Source organism: Melospiza georgiana, chromosome 6 (genome assembly GCF_028018845.1).
Source record: "Melospiza georgiana isolate bMelGeo1 chromosome 6, bMelGeo1.pri, whole genome shotgun sequence".
Lineage (NCBI taxonomy): Eukaryota > Metazoa > Chordata > Aves > Passeriformes > Passerellidae > Melospiza > Melospiza georgiana.
The window spans coordinates 62,558,759-62,576,679 of record NC_080435.1 but is presented as its reverse complement, the minus strand read 5'-3'; the positions used below and the strand labels follow the sequence as shown (position 1 = coordinate 62,576,679).

At 44.0% G+C, this 17,921-nt stretch overlaps 1 protein-coding gene across 1 annotated transcript in view; it reads right to left on the bottom strand.

The window, feature by feature from the left end:
* Positions 1 to 1,040: 1,040 nt before the first annotated feature.
* Positions 1,041 to 17,921, bottom strand: part of SOS2 (SOS Ras/Rho guanine nucleotide exchange factor 2) — a 50,208-nt gene continuing 33,327 nt past the window's right edge. Inside the window, exons 11-23 of the mRNA XM_058026883.1 lie at positions 17,118 to 17,199; positions 16,053 to 16,175; positions 13,601 to 13,704; positions 12,038 to 12,257; positions 9,581 to 9,700; positions 9,167 to 9,329; positions 8,506 to 8,623; positions 8,243 to 8,415; positions 7,874 to 7,990; positions 4,857 to 5,118; positions 4,512 to 4,553; positions 3,540 to 3,649; positions 1,041 to 2,614 (exon numbers count right to left, since the gene is read on the bottom strand). Coding sequence (XP_057882866.1) covers positions 2,096 to 2,614; positions 3,540 to 3,649; positions 4,512 to 4,553; positions 4,857 to 5,118; positions 7,874 to 7,990; positions 8,243 to 8,415; positions 8,506 to 8,623; positions 9,167 to 9,329; positions 9,581 to 9,700; positions 12,038 to 12,257; positions 13,601 to 13,704; positions 16,053 to 16,175; positions 17,118 to 17,199 — 2,153 coding nt within the window. The 3' untranslated portion in view covers positions 1,041 to 2,095. The remainder of the gene's footprint in view (positions 2,615 to 3,539; positions 3,650 to 4,511; positions 4,554 to 4,856; positions 5,119 to 7,873; positions 7,991 to 8,242; positions 8,416 to 8,505; positions 8,624 to 9,166; positions 9,330 to 9,580; positions 9,701 to 12,037; positions 12,258 to 13,600; positions 13,705 to 16,052; positions 16,176 to 17,117; positions 17,200 to 17,921) is intronic.

The following is a 17,921-nucleotide window of genomic DNA, read 5'->3' as shown; positions in this document are numbered from 1 at the left end:
AGTAACTGAAATGTTATTTATTGCTCTCTTGAACCATTCTGGTGGGAATCTCACTGCCTTTGACCACTTTCCATGGCCATACTATGATATATTTTACTGTGGAATATTCAAAATGGTTCTGGCATAAGCACTTTTACAGGAAGGCATAAAGCTGACATCTGTATATTCCAAAATGTGGTAGAGAATTTTTTCATTTTCAACAACACACGAAAGTCTGAAACAATATTATTCCTTGTTTAGCAATAGCTGCTGGTGGGGACTTCAAAAGACTTAATGTAAATAGTCTAAGAAAGAATTCCACTTTTCCAAGTCATCCTCCATTTCCTACCTGCACTTCCAGTCTGTGCATCACAAATTTGGGACTTTTTGAACCTTATTTTAGCAAAATGAAGCAGCTCTCCTGTAAAAAGTATGAATGGATTCCAACCCTCTTCTTCCTCAGGGAAGGAGCACAGAGGAGACAGGCAGTAAAAAAGGGATAGAAAGATAGAAAAATACATCTGAAATTGGGAGGAAGAGAAAACTGGGGGTTCTTGGTATGATCCTGTACAGGGCCAGGAGTTGGACTCCTGATGGATCCCTTCCAACTCAGGGAGTTTCTAATTAACATCCCTCTTCAGTCCTATCTCCTTTCCAAAAAGGAGTATTTTCCAAATGGAATGCCCAAGACAATGGGAGCAGCTTAGGCAGACTGATGAGAAGCTGGAGTGTGATTTGGAAGCCTGGGATGAGCCAAAGTGAGACCAGCAGCATGGAAAATTGGGGCATTTTGTATTGTCAAAAATGCAATTCCCAACCTTGTCCTTGCAAGGAACACGCACTGCTCAAGCTCTTAAAAATTAAGACTGGGGTGATTTATTAATCTTGTTAAGAACTCTGATACAAAGCACAGTAGAAGGCCACAAACCAGTAAATAAAATGTGGCTTGTGAAGGCCACTTTATAAATGCTGCTACAGAACTACCAGTAAAACAGACTCACTTTCACACCAGTTCAAACACGGCCGTTCGACTGGCAAAGAAAAGTTCCATTCACTTATCAGTTTAAAAAGTTTAATAAAGCTTTAAGTGTTTGCTGGTTTAAATGCTACCAATTTCCAAAGTGGATTCAGGAGTTAGGTGTGGATCTAGAGGGAGTTATTAGGTCTGGAAGGCAGGACTGCCCCAGGCCAGAGGGAACACTGCTGGCCGGATCCAGTCCCAGCAGTAGCAGACTGTGTTATAGGCCTCCAAGTCAACTTCAATTTATACACGTCATTAGCATATCTGTAAATATACAATATAAACAATTGTACAGGCGCATAGCTTTGTTCTCCACAACAGCAGACAAACTCTTTAGCTTAAGACACCTTTGCCTATCAAAACAAAAAAGGCACATCTGAACAGGATGCATGTAAAGTACCCGGGATCCTCCCCGATATCCGAGACGGGTACTCCTCCTTCATCCTTTCTCCAAAGAACCAACACCAAAGGAATATTTTGGTATTTAGATTTTTTTTCTTTGTCTTCAGCAGCAAATCAATGGCAATTAAGACATGGCATGAGAATATTCCAGAACAGGAGCTGTCACTCAGGAACCTCAAGGCAAGTGGTCAGAGGTTTCAAATCTGTGACGCTCTGGATCCTTGTGTTGTTTGATCATCCCATTGCTGGGTGTCCTTAATTAAAAAAAAGGCCACTAGTGCTCAAATTTGAAAAAAAATTCCACAGACGCACCTTTTTTTGGCTCAGTGCAATTAAATGATGTCAGTTTAAATTCACTTAGTGTAGTTTACAGTGCAAAAGGTCTATTTTGTGTCCTGGCAGAACGGTCGGCACTGAGGATGTGAACCAAGGCAATGCTGCTGCTCACCTGAGGGTAATGCTGTCCAACCACACAGGCTGGAATGTGTGTAGGCTGAATTTTTTCCAATTTAAACCTTTTTTTTTTGTTTTGTTTTTTTTTTTTTTTTTGATCAGCAGCACTTTAAGAGCATAATTTGTGAAAATACTAAAATACACTGCCTTTTTTTTTTTTTTCTGAATAAATTAAAAAAAAAAAAGAAAAGAGGAACTTTACAAACAGTATTCCAGTGTCAATGACTACTATGGCTAAGGTCATTGAGGAGTTTCTGCATTTTCTAGCAAAGACAGTCTGTGCAAAGGAGGGTGGGAGAGCTCCCTTTTGTAAGTCTTTGGCGGCAGTTTGGGCAGCTGGGGGCTGGAGTTGTGCCGGGGCGGCACGGGGGGCACGGGCGGCTGCGCCAGGCTGTTGTGGCTGGCGCTGAGGACGCAGCAGCGGCGCAGCACCCGCGGGGACGGCGTGCTGGGAGGGGTGCCCGGGGAGCTGGGGCCGGAGCCCGCCTCCCGCAGCCACTCGGGCTCCCGCGGAAAGCGGCCCAGCGGCGGCGGCTGCAGGCTCATGGCCGGGCAGTTGATGAAGTGCTCGGGCGGCCGCAGCGGCACCGGCGGCGGCGTGTCGGGAACGGGGTCCCGCGGCGGAGGAGGAGGAGGAGGAGGGCTCGGCAGGGGCTGCTCCAGCGGGGCGCTGTAAGCGGGAACGCGGGGCTGGATCTTTGGAGGCGGCGGCTGCCGAGGCGGGATGGCCGGAGGATCGTCATCCGACTTGGAATTTCCCTGCGGTGGAGGAAAGGGAGGTGTAAGAAACGGAGAGCACGGAATGCCAGAATGGTTTGGGTTGGAAGGGAATTAAATCCCATCCCATTCCTCCCACTGTCCCAGGCTGCTCCAAGCCCTGTCCAACCTGGCCTTGGACACCTCCAGGGGCAGCCACAGCTGCTCTGGGCACCCTGTGCCAGGGCCTGCCCACCCTCCCAGCCAGGAATTCCCAATTCCCAACATCCCATCTTGTCACGGACATCTTTCATGGAAAATCCTTTCCTTAGGATTTCTCCTCCTGAGAAGCTGAGAGGCCTCAGAAACAAAATGTAAACATTGATTATCTGCTGCTGTGGAATGCAACAGGTGCATCTGGGATTGGTCTCATGTGGTTGTTTGTAATTAATGGCCAATCACAGTCAGCTAGCTTAGACATACAGCCCGAGCCACAAACCTTTGTTATCATTCTTTCTGATTCTATTCTTAGCCAGCCTTCTGAAGAAACCTTTTCTTCTATTCTTTTAGTATAATTTTAATGTAATATGTATCATAAAATAGTAAATCAACCTTCTGAAACATGGAGTCTAAACCTGCTCTCCTTCAGTTTGAAGCCATTTCCCTTGTCCAGATATTTGGACAAAGAGCAGTCTTCATTCAGATGAGGAGTTCTCCTGAGCTCTGCTAGTGGTGCTGTCAGAGGCACAGCAGCTGTGCCCTTGATGGGAATGTGAACACTGTTCCTGACATTCCTAGCAGGGTTTGGACACTGGGAATCCAAAACTTAGAGGAAACTGGAGCTCTGCATCTCAAAGTCTTTTAGACTGACAGAGCCCTGTTTGGATCAATGGCTGAACTTGACAATCTTCAAGGTCTTTTCCAAGAGAAATTACTTTAGATATTCCCCAGTTCATCACCAAAGCTATTCGATCCAGGACAGCAATACCTTAGCATTGGAAGCATCCTGATCCATCTTTTTTCGTGGAGGAAGTGGAGGAGGGTTCTGAGGCTCATCACTCAGTTTAGGGAAGCTCCCCCAGGAGCTGAAGAAAGTCTCTGGAGAGGGAAGAGCAGATCTTTTACTCCTTGTGCAATATCTGAGGAACATATCTGGAATATCAAACCAAACTCAAAGCAAGTCAAGTAAGATCTTTGTGCTCCACAGCAATGTGAACCAGTAACTTCAGCAGCAGGAATTTCTTTAGTTCACTGCTTTATCTGATCTAGGCCTCACAAAGTGTTCTCCTATGTCCAGGATCAAAAAAAGGCATCAGCAGCCTGCAGGCAATGCTGAGAGACAGGAATATAAATCCAGGGAACTCCAAGTGAGTTCTTACAGAGGGAGAAAAAATCCTCAAATTAAAACACAACACAACCCCTGAACTTGTATTGGTGATTTCTGTCACACCTTTGCTTTTCCTCTTATGAGTGCACTGAGCTCTGTGTCTACATCAGGCCTGTGCTCTCCAGGTGGAAAATAAATTAATCATATTTAAAAAAATGTGTGTGGAATAAATAAAAAGAACGGCTGAAAACCCAGGTGAATGCAGGACATCCCTCACAGATGTGGTACAAAATGTGTCTCTTCCTTCCCAGCAACAGAGCAGTTGTTTTCACCATGTGGGATTAGGAAATTATCAAGGTGCTTTATTTGTAGCTTTAGTCAAACAAAACAATCATCAAGGACATTTGAAAACAGAAGGAAAATCATGTGAGAGCCTGGAGATAAAACCCCAACCCAAACTAAACCAGCAGTTTAAGTTTTAGGCTTTACATTCTTCACTGGATGTCTGATCTAAAAGGAGCCCTTCTGAATCCAGCCCACATTCCCATCCCAGATTTCAGATTTCAATCCCCACCGAGCTCTCCTGAACCCAGGGCAGGCAGAGTTAAAATTTAACAGAGTTCCAACACTCACTCGACTGAGGCAAGTTCACAGGAGCGAAGATGCTGTTGTTACCTGGGAAATAAAAAAATCCATTAAACCATTTCCAGACACAACCACTGCACTGCAGCACAGAACAAATGCCTGAATAACCTGAGAGATCAGAAAAACCCCCAAGTTTATCTGCTGCAAACCTGAATGAGAATTTCCTGTGTAAAACACTCCTGAACTGGAGAATTTAATGCATGCTGGGAATTAATTACTTCACATTTTGCTATTAATTTTTTTAAAATCTTGGTGCATACACCCCTCCCCAGTACATTTGGGAAGGTGGGGGACAGCACCCACGGTATGAAGCCATGCTCAGCTGTCATTTACCATAAGAGCTGTTGAGGTCAATGTCCAGGAAGACGCTGAACTCGGAGGAGGCCGACACGGGCGGCGTCGAGGGCGTGTTGGGGGAGGTGGGCGCCGACGCCGCCGTCTCCTGCTCGGCCTCGGTGATCCTGCTGAAGCTGATCTTGCTGGGCTCCTTCTCCAGGGGCAGGGGGTGGCTCCTCAGCGTGCCCGAGGTGGAGCCGTGCCTGCCCGTGTTGGGCCTGATCCCCGGGGATTTCAGCGGATACGTTGTTTTCCTGGGCTGGAGACAGGGGGGCTGTTAGCACTGCAAGGTTCCACACTGCACCGTTCTACACTGCAACACGGTTCCAACACTGCAATGTTCCCAACACTGCAATGTTCCCAACACTGCAACATTCTACACTGCAACGTTCCCAACACTGCAACATTCTACACTGCAACACGGTCCCAACACTGCAATGTTCCCAACACTGCAGCATTCCATACTGCAATGTTCCAAACTGCAACATTCCCAACACTGTTCCCAACACTGCAACGTTCCCAACACTGTTCCCAACACTGCAACACTGCAACATTATCAAAACTTTTCCCAACATGCAATGTTCCACACTGCAACGTTCCCAACACCGCAACGTTCCCAACTGTTCCCAATCAAAACTGTTCCCAATCCCGCAGCATTGCATTCCTAACACTGCAATGTTCCACATTGCAACATTCCCAACACTGTTCCAAATACTGCAACGTTCCACACTGCAACGTTCCCAACACTGCAACGTTATCAAAACTGTTCCCAATCCTGCAGCATTCCTAACACTGCAATGTTCCCAACACTGTTCCCAATACTGAACGTTCCACACTGCAGCATGGTCCCAACACTGCAATGTTCCCAACACTGCAATGTTCCATACTGCAACGTTCCAAAATGCAATGTTCCAAACTGCAACGTTCTACACTGCAATGTTCCCAGCACTGTTCCCAATACTGCAATGCTCCCAACACTGCAACGTTATCAAAACTGTTCCCAATCCCACAGCGTTCCTAACACTGCAACGTTCCACACTGGAACATTCCCAACACTGTTCCCAATACCGCAACATTCCACACTGCAACATTATCAAAACTGTTCCCAACACTGCAACATTCCCAACACTGCAACGTTCCCATCACTGCAACGTTCCAAATATTGCAACATTCCACACTGCAACATTTCCAACACTGTCCCCAACACTGCAATGTTCCCAACACTGCAACGTTCCATACTGCAACATTCCCAACACTGCAACGTTCCAAACATTGCAGCATTCCCAACACTGCAATGTTCCACACTGCAGCATTCCCAAAAAACACTGCCATTCCCCACTGCAGCATTCCCAAACACTGCTGCCATTCCCCACTGCAGAAATCCCAAACACTGCTGCCATTCCCCACTGCAGCATTCCCAAACACTGCTGCCATTCCCCACTGCAGAAATCCCAAACACTGCTGCCATTCCCCACTGCAGCATTCCCACACTGCTGCCATTCCCCACTGCAGAAATCCCAAACACTGCTGCCATTCCCCACTGCAGCATTCCCAAACACTGCTGCCATTCCCCACTGCAGCATTCCCAAACACTGCTGCCATTCCCCCCTGCAGCATTCCCAAGGCCCTGTGAGGTATTTTTGAGGTATTTCTCCAAGAGCAGCACAGGGGTACAGCTGATGGGAGCTGCAGCCTTATTTACACAGCAGGGGTTTGCTGGGAAGCTGTGGATGCAGCTGAAAAAATCTTTTATTTCCCCTCAAGTATGAGGAATGAAGAGTCCAGGTTCTGCTGCCAACCTGGACAAAACACTGGGAAAAACAGCCTTGGGAAATAAAAATGTGCTTCAGGTGCCTCTCAGAGCTGCAGCAGAGCCCCACAGAAACAGCAAAACCAGAGGGTCACCAGGCCCTGCACACATCCAGGACCAAGGACACACTTGGAAACATGTCCTTGTCCTCCAGTTTATCCAGGAAAAATTCCTACACCAGCCTGGACAAACTCAGCCTGGTCAGGCTTGGGTTAATCCAGCACAGATCAAAGCTGAGCCTTGCCAAGTGAATTATGTCCCCATCTTTCAGTGGTGTCCAGCACATTGCAGCACCCACAGCTGGATTTTCCTGAAATTCCAGTAAGATTCTCTCTCTTTGGAAACCATAAGATGTCAAGAATCCCTGCCCAGCTGACTAGATCCCAATTTTTAGAAAAGATTTTAATAATATTACTGTCAGAAGCATTTTTGCAATAGCAATTTCTGGTGGTTTTTTGCCACATTTGTAACATCATGTTACTCATTCCTCTAACAAGAGATGGCAAAAATGATTTATAGCGCTCCCAAAAAATTAGACATGGCTCCAGTTCCTCAGGCAATTACAACATATAAAAACCAAGTGCTCTAAATTGTGATTTTCCTGCTTAAAAAAGAACTCTGAGCTCCAGGAGCTGGGCTTTTAAACCCAAAATTGCTACTCCTTTAAATGGAACTGTATTTTCTTCAGCAAAAATGGTTGCACCTGGTAAAGTCTGCAGTTTTTGCAATAATATCAAATATTCAGACAAAACAAAAATATAAATTTTCTTAAAGAAAACTGAACATATGTATAAAAGTAATATTTTAATTAGTATTAATGTAAGATTTCTTGGTATTGTGAAATGAAAAATATTACTCCATATTTTATCATATGACTGTATGATAAGAAATACAAATTTGACAGCAATATTTTAAGTTTTGGGGGAAAAAGTGAGTTTTAAAATCAAACAAAGATTAAATATTTTAGTAGCGACAAACATCAGGAGCAGAAGTATTTTTAAATCAAGTGGGAAAATCAACTCAGGATAAGGAATTCTGATGAAAATACACCTGGCTTATTGAGATAACCATGTGTTATTTCCATAGTGGTCAGTGAATTTTAGCAATTTAATTTTAAATAAATACTGCAGGAATTGGACCTGATGATCCCTGTGGTTCCCTTCCAACTCAGGGTGTTCTCATGAAATTTCAATAAAAAACTCACAAATCGAGGAGGCTGCTTGCAGTTCCGAGGTTCAATCTCCAAGGACTTATTGAACAGATAATCTGTAAACTCCTTTTCTGGTATCTTCCCCATGGGATTGAGATTTTCAAAGAATTTCTGAATGAAACAAGTAGCAAGAATATTTAAAAAATAAGCACACAGAGAAATTTTTAATGAAATACTCATAAGATTCAAAATGTCATTTTTCACCACTTTTGGCTGCTCCTTTGTGTGCTCCTTTGTTGTCTACCACCCACTGCTCCCCCCTCTTTTGATAATCACTATTCATGCAAAATTAGTCCAGTGTTAGAAGATTATTTGGCATTTTCCCCCTCTCCAGTCCCCAAGGGATTTTTCATGGCTGCTTACCCGGATTTCTGGCTCAACCCGTAAGCAGTAGGGCTGGTTTTGATACTGCTGAATCTCTCCTGTGATTTCAGCCACTTTTCTCCTCTTACTGAAGTTAATTAATTCTTTCCCTTGTCTTTTAAGGAAGTCAGGATTCCCTTCTTCTGTCTTCAAGATATTTGTTAGGTATATTCCTGATTTAAAAAAAAGGAAGTTTTTAACCATATTTCTGCAGCAAACTCAATTTCAGAGTGACACCACACCAAAAATTTGATGTCACTTACCAAAAAAAGGCACACAGGGAGGGTTGATTGACTTGAGCTTAGCTAAATACTTCTTAAAATGATCTTGGCTTAATTCTACTGCTTCATCCAGAACTCTTTTCTTCCTTTCTTGGAGTGCCTGAGTTGTCAAAATTAAAAAAAAAAATAGGGATGGAAATGTTCTCAACAGCATGGTTAGCAAATACAAAAGAAATCCCTGGGTCTCTGAGCAAAATTTGGGAATTGGAATGAAAGTTTCAAAGAACCATTTGCACGGTTAGTAAATACAAGGTAAATCCCTGGCTCTATGAGAAAAATTTAGGAATTGGAATGAAGGTTTCAAAGAACCTCTTGTGGCAATGGTTTGCTCTGGATTGCAGCCCCCAACAATTCAGTCATGTGGATCCCAAAGAAAACATTCCAGATTACTGAAAACACATTGTTATTTTAACTTAAAAGTTAAAAAATTTGGTCTTTAATAAAAATTAAACATTTGATTTTAAGTTCAAGGCCTTGTGCTGCTTTTCAGAGTCATGCAAAACTCAAACCATTTTATTCACATTCTCCTTTTTCTGTTTTACTCCAGGGAGGCTTTGCTGCCAACGATGGATTTCACTCCAGAACCGTGTGGGACCCAGCTCTGGATTCTGATTTAATTTCCTCTTCCATGCCCTAAACTCACCTCAAATGTGTGATCCAGCCTGTAGACAGAGACAGAGTTCACAGCACTGACAATCTCCAGAACTCCATTGAAATTATTGAGGTCCTGGAAGACCTGCAGGATTTCTATGATCCTGCTCAGCACAGCCACTCTCTCCTCAAAGTTCTCAGTTTCCACAATGCACCTGATCAAAAGATGGCATTTGAGAAACACTCAGAAATAAAACCTGACACTTTCTGACTTATTAAATCAAATTTTTCCATGAAAACCCAGCAGATTTTGGCTCTCTCTCCAGAATCTCAAGTATGAATTTGTGTAATCACATCTTACACATGTTCCAGTTGCAAAGTCAGGGGAGGATTTGGCAGAAATGAACGAGCAAAGCCCAAAGCACACCCAGGGGAGAAGTGCTCAATGGCACTGCCCTGCACTCACTTCTCAAACCACAGAGTGAGGTTTGTAGTGTGACGAATCATTTTCAGGAGGTTTGGGGAGTTAATTTCCTTATCTTCCTTCGTCCACACACTGCCAACGAGCTCAGAAGGCTGCACAGCCCTGGCAATGACAAAACAGGAGGCAAAATGCTCAGTACCAATAAAAACTGTCATTTCTGTGTTTTCATTAAAATATTATTTCTCCCCTTAATCACGACCTGCTATTTCACAAATCCAATCCCACCTCATCTACTACAAAACTCAACTTTTTGAGTGCTCAAGTACAGAAAGAAATACATTTGTATCTTAATTGAAATTGGATAATTTTGAAGAAGCATTTTCAGATAAGGAGATTACAAAGGAGTGAGTTTAATCTTCTGAAAGGGCAAGAAAACAACTTCAAAAAAGTTAAAAGCTGAAAACAAGAAGGTGAAGCACTTGCAGCAACAGGTTGGTTTCAACACAAAACCTCCCATCACTGAAGCAGGAACAGGATTTTATAATTTGAATTTTGTAAGACTCCTGAATTATCCCCCCAGCACTTCTGCTGTCACAAGCCTGATATGGAGATAAAAACTCTTTTCTTCCACTCCTTTGCATATTTTAACATAGAGCACACAGCAAAGAAACCTCTTCCTGTAAACTCTGGAAGTCTCAGGGTATTTTTGACCAATGGTGTGAATGAGGAGCATTTTTTAGGTGAAATAATGACAAAAAAGGTGTGAGAGTGTTGGAACCCTGATGCTGAGAACTTTAGACTTTCTGTCTTGAAAGACACTGACGCCCAAACAAACACTACATTTAACCTGAAGCTGCAGAGAAAGCTTCCAAAATGATAAAATAGCACTAAGATTATGAGTGTAGAGTTTAAATAGAAATGTGTAATATCACATAGTAGAAAACTTAGAGTTTAAAGTTTTAAAACAGAATAATATATCTAAAACAAAATAGAAGTATAAAAGCAGTAGCTAGTTCTTCTTCACCTTCTTCATGAGTTTAAGTAGTATTGTATAATTAGATAGAAAAATCCATGTTGCAAATCACAAATAATTAGTTATTAAGTTAAAAGCAAAAATAATTTGTGTCATTTCTTGATTAAACAGTTTATCCTTAAAAAACCTTGTAGAAAGAGCTTAACAAAGCCATTTTGTAAACTATTAGTGAAGTACTACAAAACTCCCAACTTCTAACTATAAGTAAAACTATAATAGAACTATAATATAACTAAAAAATAATACACATTTAAGTTCAAACACAAAAAATACCATCTTAAGCATTTTTAATCCCAACCCTAACACATACACAAAAAAAGAAAACAGGTCTTAGTTGGAAATGGGGTTGTATATTCTATTTCCCATCTGTCAGAGCTGGGGCAGTTCTCTGCTGTTCCTGGGGCAGTTGTTTCTTTATCTCTCCCCCAGCCAACCCTCCCTGCAGGAGATCTCTGCTGTCCATGGCCACTGAGTGTCCCTGCAGGGCTGATCCAATCCCAGCATCCCATGGGGAGATGCTCCGCCCAGGGGAGGAGCCAAGCATTCCTGCCTGGATCCAATCTGAGCCTGGCACAGCACAGCAGCCTCTGCCCCCTGCACTGCCAGAGGAGCAGCTTTCTGCTGCTCTGCATGGCCAGAGGGAGCCCAGGCCCATCTGCAGCAGCCCTGGAGCTGCAGAGGAAAACTCCCCCCTTGTGCAGGATCCCTGCTGCAGCAGAGCCACAGCTGGCACTGCAGGAGGGCTGAGCCCCCATGGCATGGGGCTGGGACACCCCCTGACACACAGGGGACAGGGCATGGTCTGGCTCTGGATGGGGTTTGTTTTCTTTCTTTGTACTACTGCATTTGTATTTTTAATTTTCCTAGTAAAGAACTGATATTCCTACTCCCAGATCTTTGCCTGAGAGCCCCTTAATTTCAAAATTAGACAATTTGGAGGGAGGGTGTGGCATTCACATTCTCTGAAAAATCCTTTCACCCAAGGTTTTTCTCCTGGGAAGCTGAGAAGCCTCAGAGAAAAGGAAAACAATTCTTATTTCATTTGCTTCTCCTGTGTTGTGCTCATGTGGAATGTGTTTGGAGATTGTTCACCCACAGGTGATTGTTCCATTGGATTCTGCTGTGAGCTGTTTTCACTCAATGGCCAATTGGGGCCAAGCTGTGTTGAGACTCTGGAAAGAGTCACGAGTTTTCATTATTATCTTTTTTGCATTGTGTAAGTATCCTTTCTGTACTCTTCAGTATAGTTTAGTATAGTATTCTTTAATATAATATAGTATTATAAAGTAATAAATGAGCCTTCTGAGAACACGGAGTCAGATTCATCATCCCTGCCTTCATCGGGGCACCCCATAAATGCAATAGGAAAGATTTCACATTTTCCATTTCAGGTTCCTGCCCTCCCCAGCCCCCCCTGTGTTCCCAAACCCCAAGAGAAGCAAAGCAGAGTGTGAGAGGGGCCGTGCCTGTAGAGGTCTGACTCGAGCAGGGTGAGCTGCCGGGCGATCTCGATGGGGTGCAGCGTCATCAGCTCCAGCGCCTCGCCGTGCCCCACGCGCCACAGGTGCCACTCCAGCGGCGGCGGCGGGCTCTCGAACGTGATGTTGTGGCTCACCCCGTCTGCCTGCGCCTTCTTCCTCTTGATGATCTTGGCAATGGACTCCACCCACTTCTTCATGGACTTTCCTGTACAAGAGAAATCATTTTTTAAAAAAATCCCCCATACACGGGTTTTTTAATGCTCTTGTAAGTTCAGTTTTAAACTGACACAGGGGAGGGTTAAACTACAAGTCCAAGAGGGGAAAAGTGCATCAATCTTGCTACAATAAATTGCTTTTTAAGAAATTCATGTTCTTTCATAAATGTCAATATTATAGAGCAATCTCTGGGGAGGGAATATTTTGAATTTGTAGATAAATCTATTTGGGAACTGGAGCTCAGGTTGGAGGGACTTTGGATAAAGGATGGATGGACAGGACAGGGGGAAATGGATCCAAACTGTCAGAGGGCAGGGATAGATGGGATATTGGGAATTCGGATTCCTGGCTGGGAGGGTGGGCAGGCCCTGGCACAGGTGCCCAGAACAGCTGTGGCTGCCCCTGGATCCCTGGCAGTGCCCAAGGCCAGGCTGGACAGGGCTTGGAGCAGCCTGGGACAGGGGGAGGTGTCCCTGCCATGGCAGGGGTGGCACTGGATGAGCTTTAAGCTCCCTTCAACCCAAACCATTTTGGAAACTCTGATTTTAAAGGACTTTTGGTAATTTAGTCAAACCAGCTCCTCAGAAATTTGAATGTAGACTCAGAATTCTGCATTTCTGCACGTAAATTAACCAGCTTTGTATTTCTCTATTTCTTCCCTATGGGTTTTTGCACCTGTATCAGCTGACAAATAAATACATGTGAAACTTGTTCTATTTAACCACATCCTCTGACAGTTTTGGTGTGGGAAAAAGTGACCCTGTGTCCAGGGCCTTTTAATTGTTTCAGAATTGTGTTGCCCAATGTAAGACCTGGCACTCTGAAAATGAAAACCTGGAACTGTCAGGATAAGGATTAAACAAGCCAACACTGCTGCCCTCCACAGAGGCTGCCAAAAAAAATCTAGTTCAAAAAGAAGAAATACCAAATGGGCCCAATATCCTCTTCTGAAAGATTAGTGATTTTCAATTGGAACTTTGTATAAATGGGAAAAATTAGGATGGAAAAAGCTCAGTAAGCAAAAGGGAAGGAATTCTCTATGGAGAAGGGGAAGGTGACAGCCTGAATTACGGAGTCAGGCAAGGATGACCACGCTGTCCAGAAGGAAATATATTTAAAGTATTATTATCCTCATGCTTGAAATCATTTTTAGGAGCTGTTCAGGCTCCAGGCCAAAGCTTCCTCATGTAAAGGGAAGCCTCATAAACAGCTCAATTAAAGGCATTAAAATTACTCATGTGTGTAAAGGTATTCTCAGGCCCAAAATCCACCAGGAGCAGCCTGGGAAGTTGTACCAAAACGTGGGAAGGAACAGGAGCCCCCTTACTGCACCTCTGACACTGGAAATGAAGGTCTCCAGCCTCTCCAGCAGCTCCAGATCCCTCTCAAAATCATAAAAATGGTGCTCGACCCAGTGCCGGAAAACATTCAATATTCTGAGGAAAAAGGAAAAAATATTAACTTTCTTTTAAAGGACTTCCATGGCTTATCCCATAAAAATGAACCACAATCCTACAAATGTCAAGTTCCACATTCATGTAGTTGGTGACTCTCAAAATACACATGGACAAAGGAGCAGAGCAAAGACTGAGCTTGGCAGGGGTTTAAAACCTAAAAACTATTTATGCTAAAACTGTTCCTGAAAATGTATTTTATAGGTTTTAAAGAATAGTTTTAGCATAAATATAGCTTGGTGCTATTTAAAAATATAATATGAAAAACACCAGTGTTGAGATGGTGTCAGAAGAGGAAGAGACGTAGCAAAATCAGATAAAATTGGGATTTCTAATTTGCCTTGTAATTTCCTTTTTTTCTTTGTGTGTTTTTTTTTTTTAATGAAAAGCTAATTAGGATCTCCCACTTGTTAAGAATCAAATTTGTCATTCTTTCTTTCTTTCCTACACACCAATTTCAGCTTCAAAGTTGCTGTTACTGCCCTGCTTATACAATTTTTAATGACACAAAAGGCCTGTTAGATCCAGTACATCCTTTAAGGATAACACTGAATTTCCTCTTGATTTTTCTCTACTCTTTCTTACAGAAATCATTAATAAATCAGTCTCTAAAAGTGAACTCCAGCAGCTTTTCAGCCTTCTGCACTCAGGATAAATCAGAATAAAAAACTGGTTTGTCTCTTCAGGTAAACAAGCTGAGCTCACACCTTCAACACTTTGATTTATCCAGGTGCAATTCATCACCTGAGCAAAAATCAGTCCTACACTGAGGACAAATGAAGGGCACATGGAAAATTCCTTAACTCTCCTCTTCCCAAGGTGCAAGGTAAAAAATAAGGTTTATCCCATGAAAGAATTGCTGCCCAAACAGATCACTCAGGCTGGAAATCAATGCCACATTCCAAGAGGCAAAGTTTTAATCCAAGTTTCATGTAACAGGACCTTATCTAATCCATCTCTGCCCTTGAGATCCCGTGGTGAAAACTCTGGGAAAGGCAGAGAGTGCCTGGATCTGCTGACTGCACTTCCAGCTCAGCTCCTCCTCCTTCCCATCCCCTCTCATTTGTGTCCTTCCATGCCTGGGCACTGCATTTTCTACAAGATGGAGAGTGCAGGGAAGCAGGGAAGGAATAAACACTTTCAATTCTCCCCCTTTTTCCCAAATTGCAGTCTCTGAAGTAGAGATCAATGTTTTTAACAACACTGGAATGCACAAAGTGCTGAGTTTATCCACCAGCAGCTCAAAGTCACTCATTTGCAGCTGAAGACAGCTTCAAGCTGCTGGAAATACAGAGTAAGGATCAGAAACAGCTCCCAGAAAACAGCAAAAGCAGGGAGAGCACGAGCTGAGAGGCAGCTCTGCCAGGAACTGATAACTGTGGAGACTTGTGGCGCTGCTGAACCCCCAGCAGCTGATAAAGTGGGAACACCAAGGGCCTGATAAGCTGCCCAAGGCCAGCAGCATGCAGGAGGAGCAAGGTTATGGTGAGGTTGTGTGACTTGGATCACGTTCAAGAAGGTGGTGGCAGCTCTGTGTGGTGGAAAACTGCAGGGTTACCCACAGATTTGTCTTTTAAATATTTTATATATATATATGCACATGGGTTTCTGATAAAAATGGGAGCCCTGAGTGACTTTCTGAACACCTTGGAGGTACTGGCATGTCAGTGTGACCCTTTGAGTCAACTGCTGTTGCTCCAACAGGAATGTGTTGTAGCAGAGTAACTAAGGGTTCTCTGTGTGTGTAATTAATAATTAATATTAGTAAAATTAATGTGCCATTAATAGGAACATCTTGATGTTACTCATCAGTGTAATGACTAAAAGTTGCTCAAGCAAACACTGCTTGTGATCTGTCTGCTCCTGTCTCGATCCCAAATCAGGGCAACAATTACTCTCATTCATGCTAGAAATGCTTAATTGTTCCCCAAATTAGCTTGGTCAGCAGGACCTTGAAGATTCCCTGCAGCCCACTGCACTGTGCAGCACAGACAAGAGTCTGCCTGTCTGTGAGCAAACACATGCACGGGGCTGGGAAAGGGAGTGGAACACCAGCAGGGCTGGAAAACTGGGAACAGAGGAATTATCTTCCCAGGGCTGGGAACAAGGAATGCTTTGAGAGCTCAGCCCTGCTGGGAGCTCCACATCCCTCAGCCACAGGCGCCGTGGGTGGGGATCCCAGCTGGGCCAGCTCAGCCCCAGCAGCCACTGGGATAATCAGGACAGCATTTGGGATGTGATGCTGGCAGACATGGCTGAAGCCTGAAGGCTGCAGGAGCTCAGGGCAGGCCAGGCTGGCAGTGCCAGGGCAGGCAGGGGCACACACACACCTGAGCTGCACGGGCTGCACGTACTCCTTGCGGAAGCGTTTCAGGTCGGCGCTGATGGGCTGCTCCCCCTTCTCGATGGCCAGCCTGTCTGCCTCGGTGGGCTCGGGCTCAGGGATCTCAAACCTGGGGGAACACCACACAGGGATGGCAGGCAGGACAGAACACAGCCCCTCTGTGCACAAGCTGCAGTTTGGAGAAATGTTATTTATATAAACTCGGCAGGTGCTGCTCTGCCGTCCGGTTTGCCCGGAATTCCCTCAGCCCAACTCCACACCCTGCTAATTCTCTGCTGCTCTGCTCATCACACCATGTCTAGACTGGGATAGAAGGTTTTTAAGGACCTGCTGGCATGATTAAGGGAAGATTAGATGAGAGCTTAAGAGCAGCTTTACCACACTGCATTAAAATGCTGTTTACCTTCATCCTGTGCCTTCAAACAAACTGCCTGGAACATTTCTGTCCTCATTTCCATCGTGCACTCAACTCTCTCATGAGCCAATTCAGCAGTTCACAACATCACCACCCACAGCCCAGGCACACCAGGTGCTCCAGCTCTTACCTCATTCAGGTAACTCATTTAAACTGGGAAAAGGAAGCAGTGAAAACCTGGTTTATAAACTTCACAGAACACTGAAATTTGACACTGGGATCCTGAGCAGGAAAGGAGCACTTGGAATCTCTGATTTTTGTGGGTCCCTTCCAACTCGGGATGTTCTGTGATTCCAAATATACAAAACTCATCAGGAACTGGAGGGACAGGACAAGGGGAAAGGCTTCAAACTGTCAGAGAGGAGGCTTAGATGGGATTTGAGGAATAAATTCCTGGCTGTGAGGGTCGGGAGGCCCTGGAATAGAATTACCAGAGAAACTGTGATTGCTCCAACCCTGGAAGCATCCAAGGCCAGGCTGGACAGGGCTTGGAGCAGCCTGGGATACTGGAAGTGTCCCTGCCATGGCAGGGGGTGGCACTGGATGGATTTTAAGATCCTTTCTCAAATCATTCTGGGATTTTATTCTGTGATTCCAACCCTTTTCCACCCTTCAGCAAGGAGGATCACTGCTCACCTTTCTATCAGCAGACTCAGCAGCTCCTGGGGCTTGCAAAAGGAGCGGTAGGTGGTCAGGAAAGTCCGGACAAAATTAGGATCTGTAAGGATTGAGCAAGAAAATGACAGCAGGGGGTTTATATCCAGTTGTAAAAGATGAGAAATAAAATACAAAGAAAAAGTTTAATGTGCAGAGAAGACACTGAGGTTGTATGTCAAGCACTGTATTTGAAAAACACCAGAAATGACAGGGCCTGGGAAATTTTCACTCAGTTCTTTGGTGCATTTCCCTGAAAAATACTGAACTGCACATCCAAGATTCTCTTAAAACCTCTGTCTCAGCCTTCCCTGAGAAATGACTCTCCCTGACCAGCTGAGCTATTGGGGAAATGTAACAAAAATTGCACATCAGTCCCAACAGCACCAGCTTCCCCTGGCAGCCCAAAACTGAGACCCAGCGTTTTCCTCAGCATCAGCACTTGATGGAACTCCTAAAGCTTTCACTTCTGGGCCTTTCTGACACTGACAGGCTGAAAATGCTGATTCAACCCAGATACTTCACAGAGTGCAGGCTGAGTGTAATAAATATATAAAAAATACAGTGAATATAATAAATATAAACTTCAACCCAGACACTTCACAGAGTGCAGGCTGAATGTAATAAATACATAAAAAATACAGTGAATATAATAAATATAACCTCCAACCCAGATACTTCACAGAGTGGCAGGCTGAATATAATAAATATAAAAAATACAGCAAAACAAAAAATTAAATATAAATAATAAAATAAAATTTAAAAAAACCCCTTCAACTCAGATAC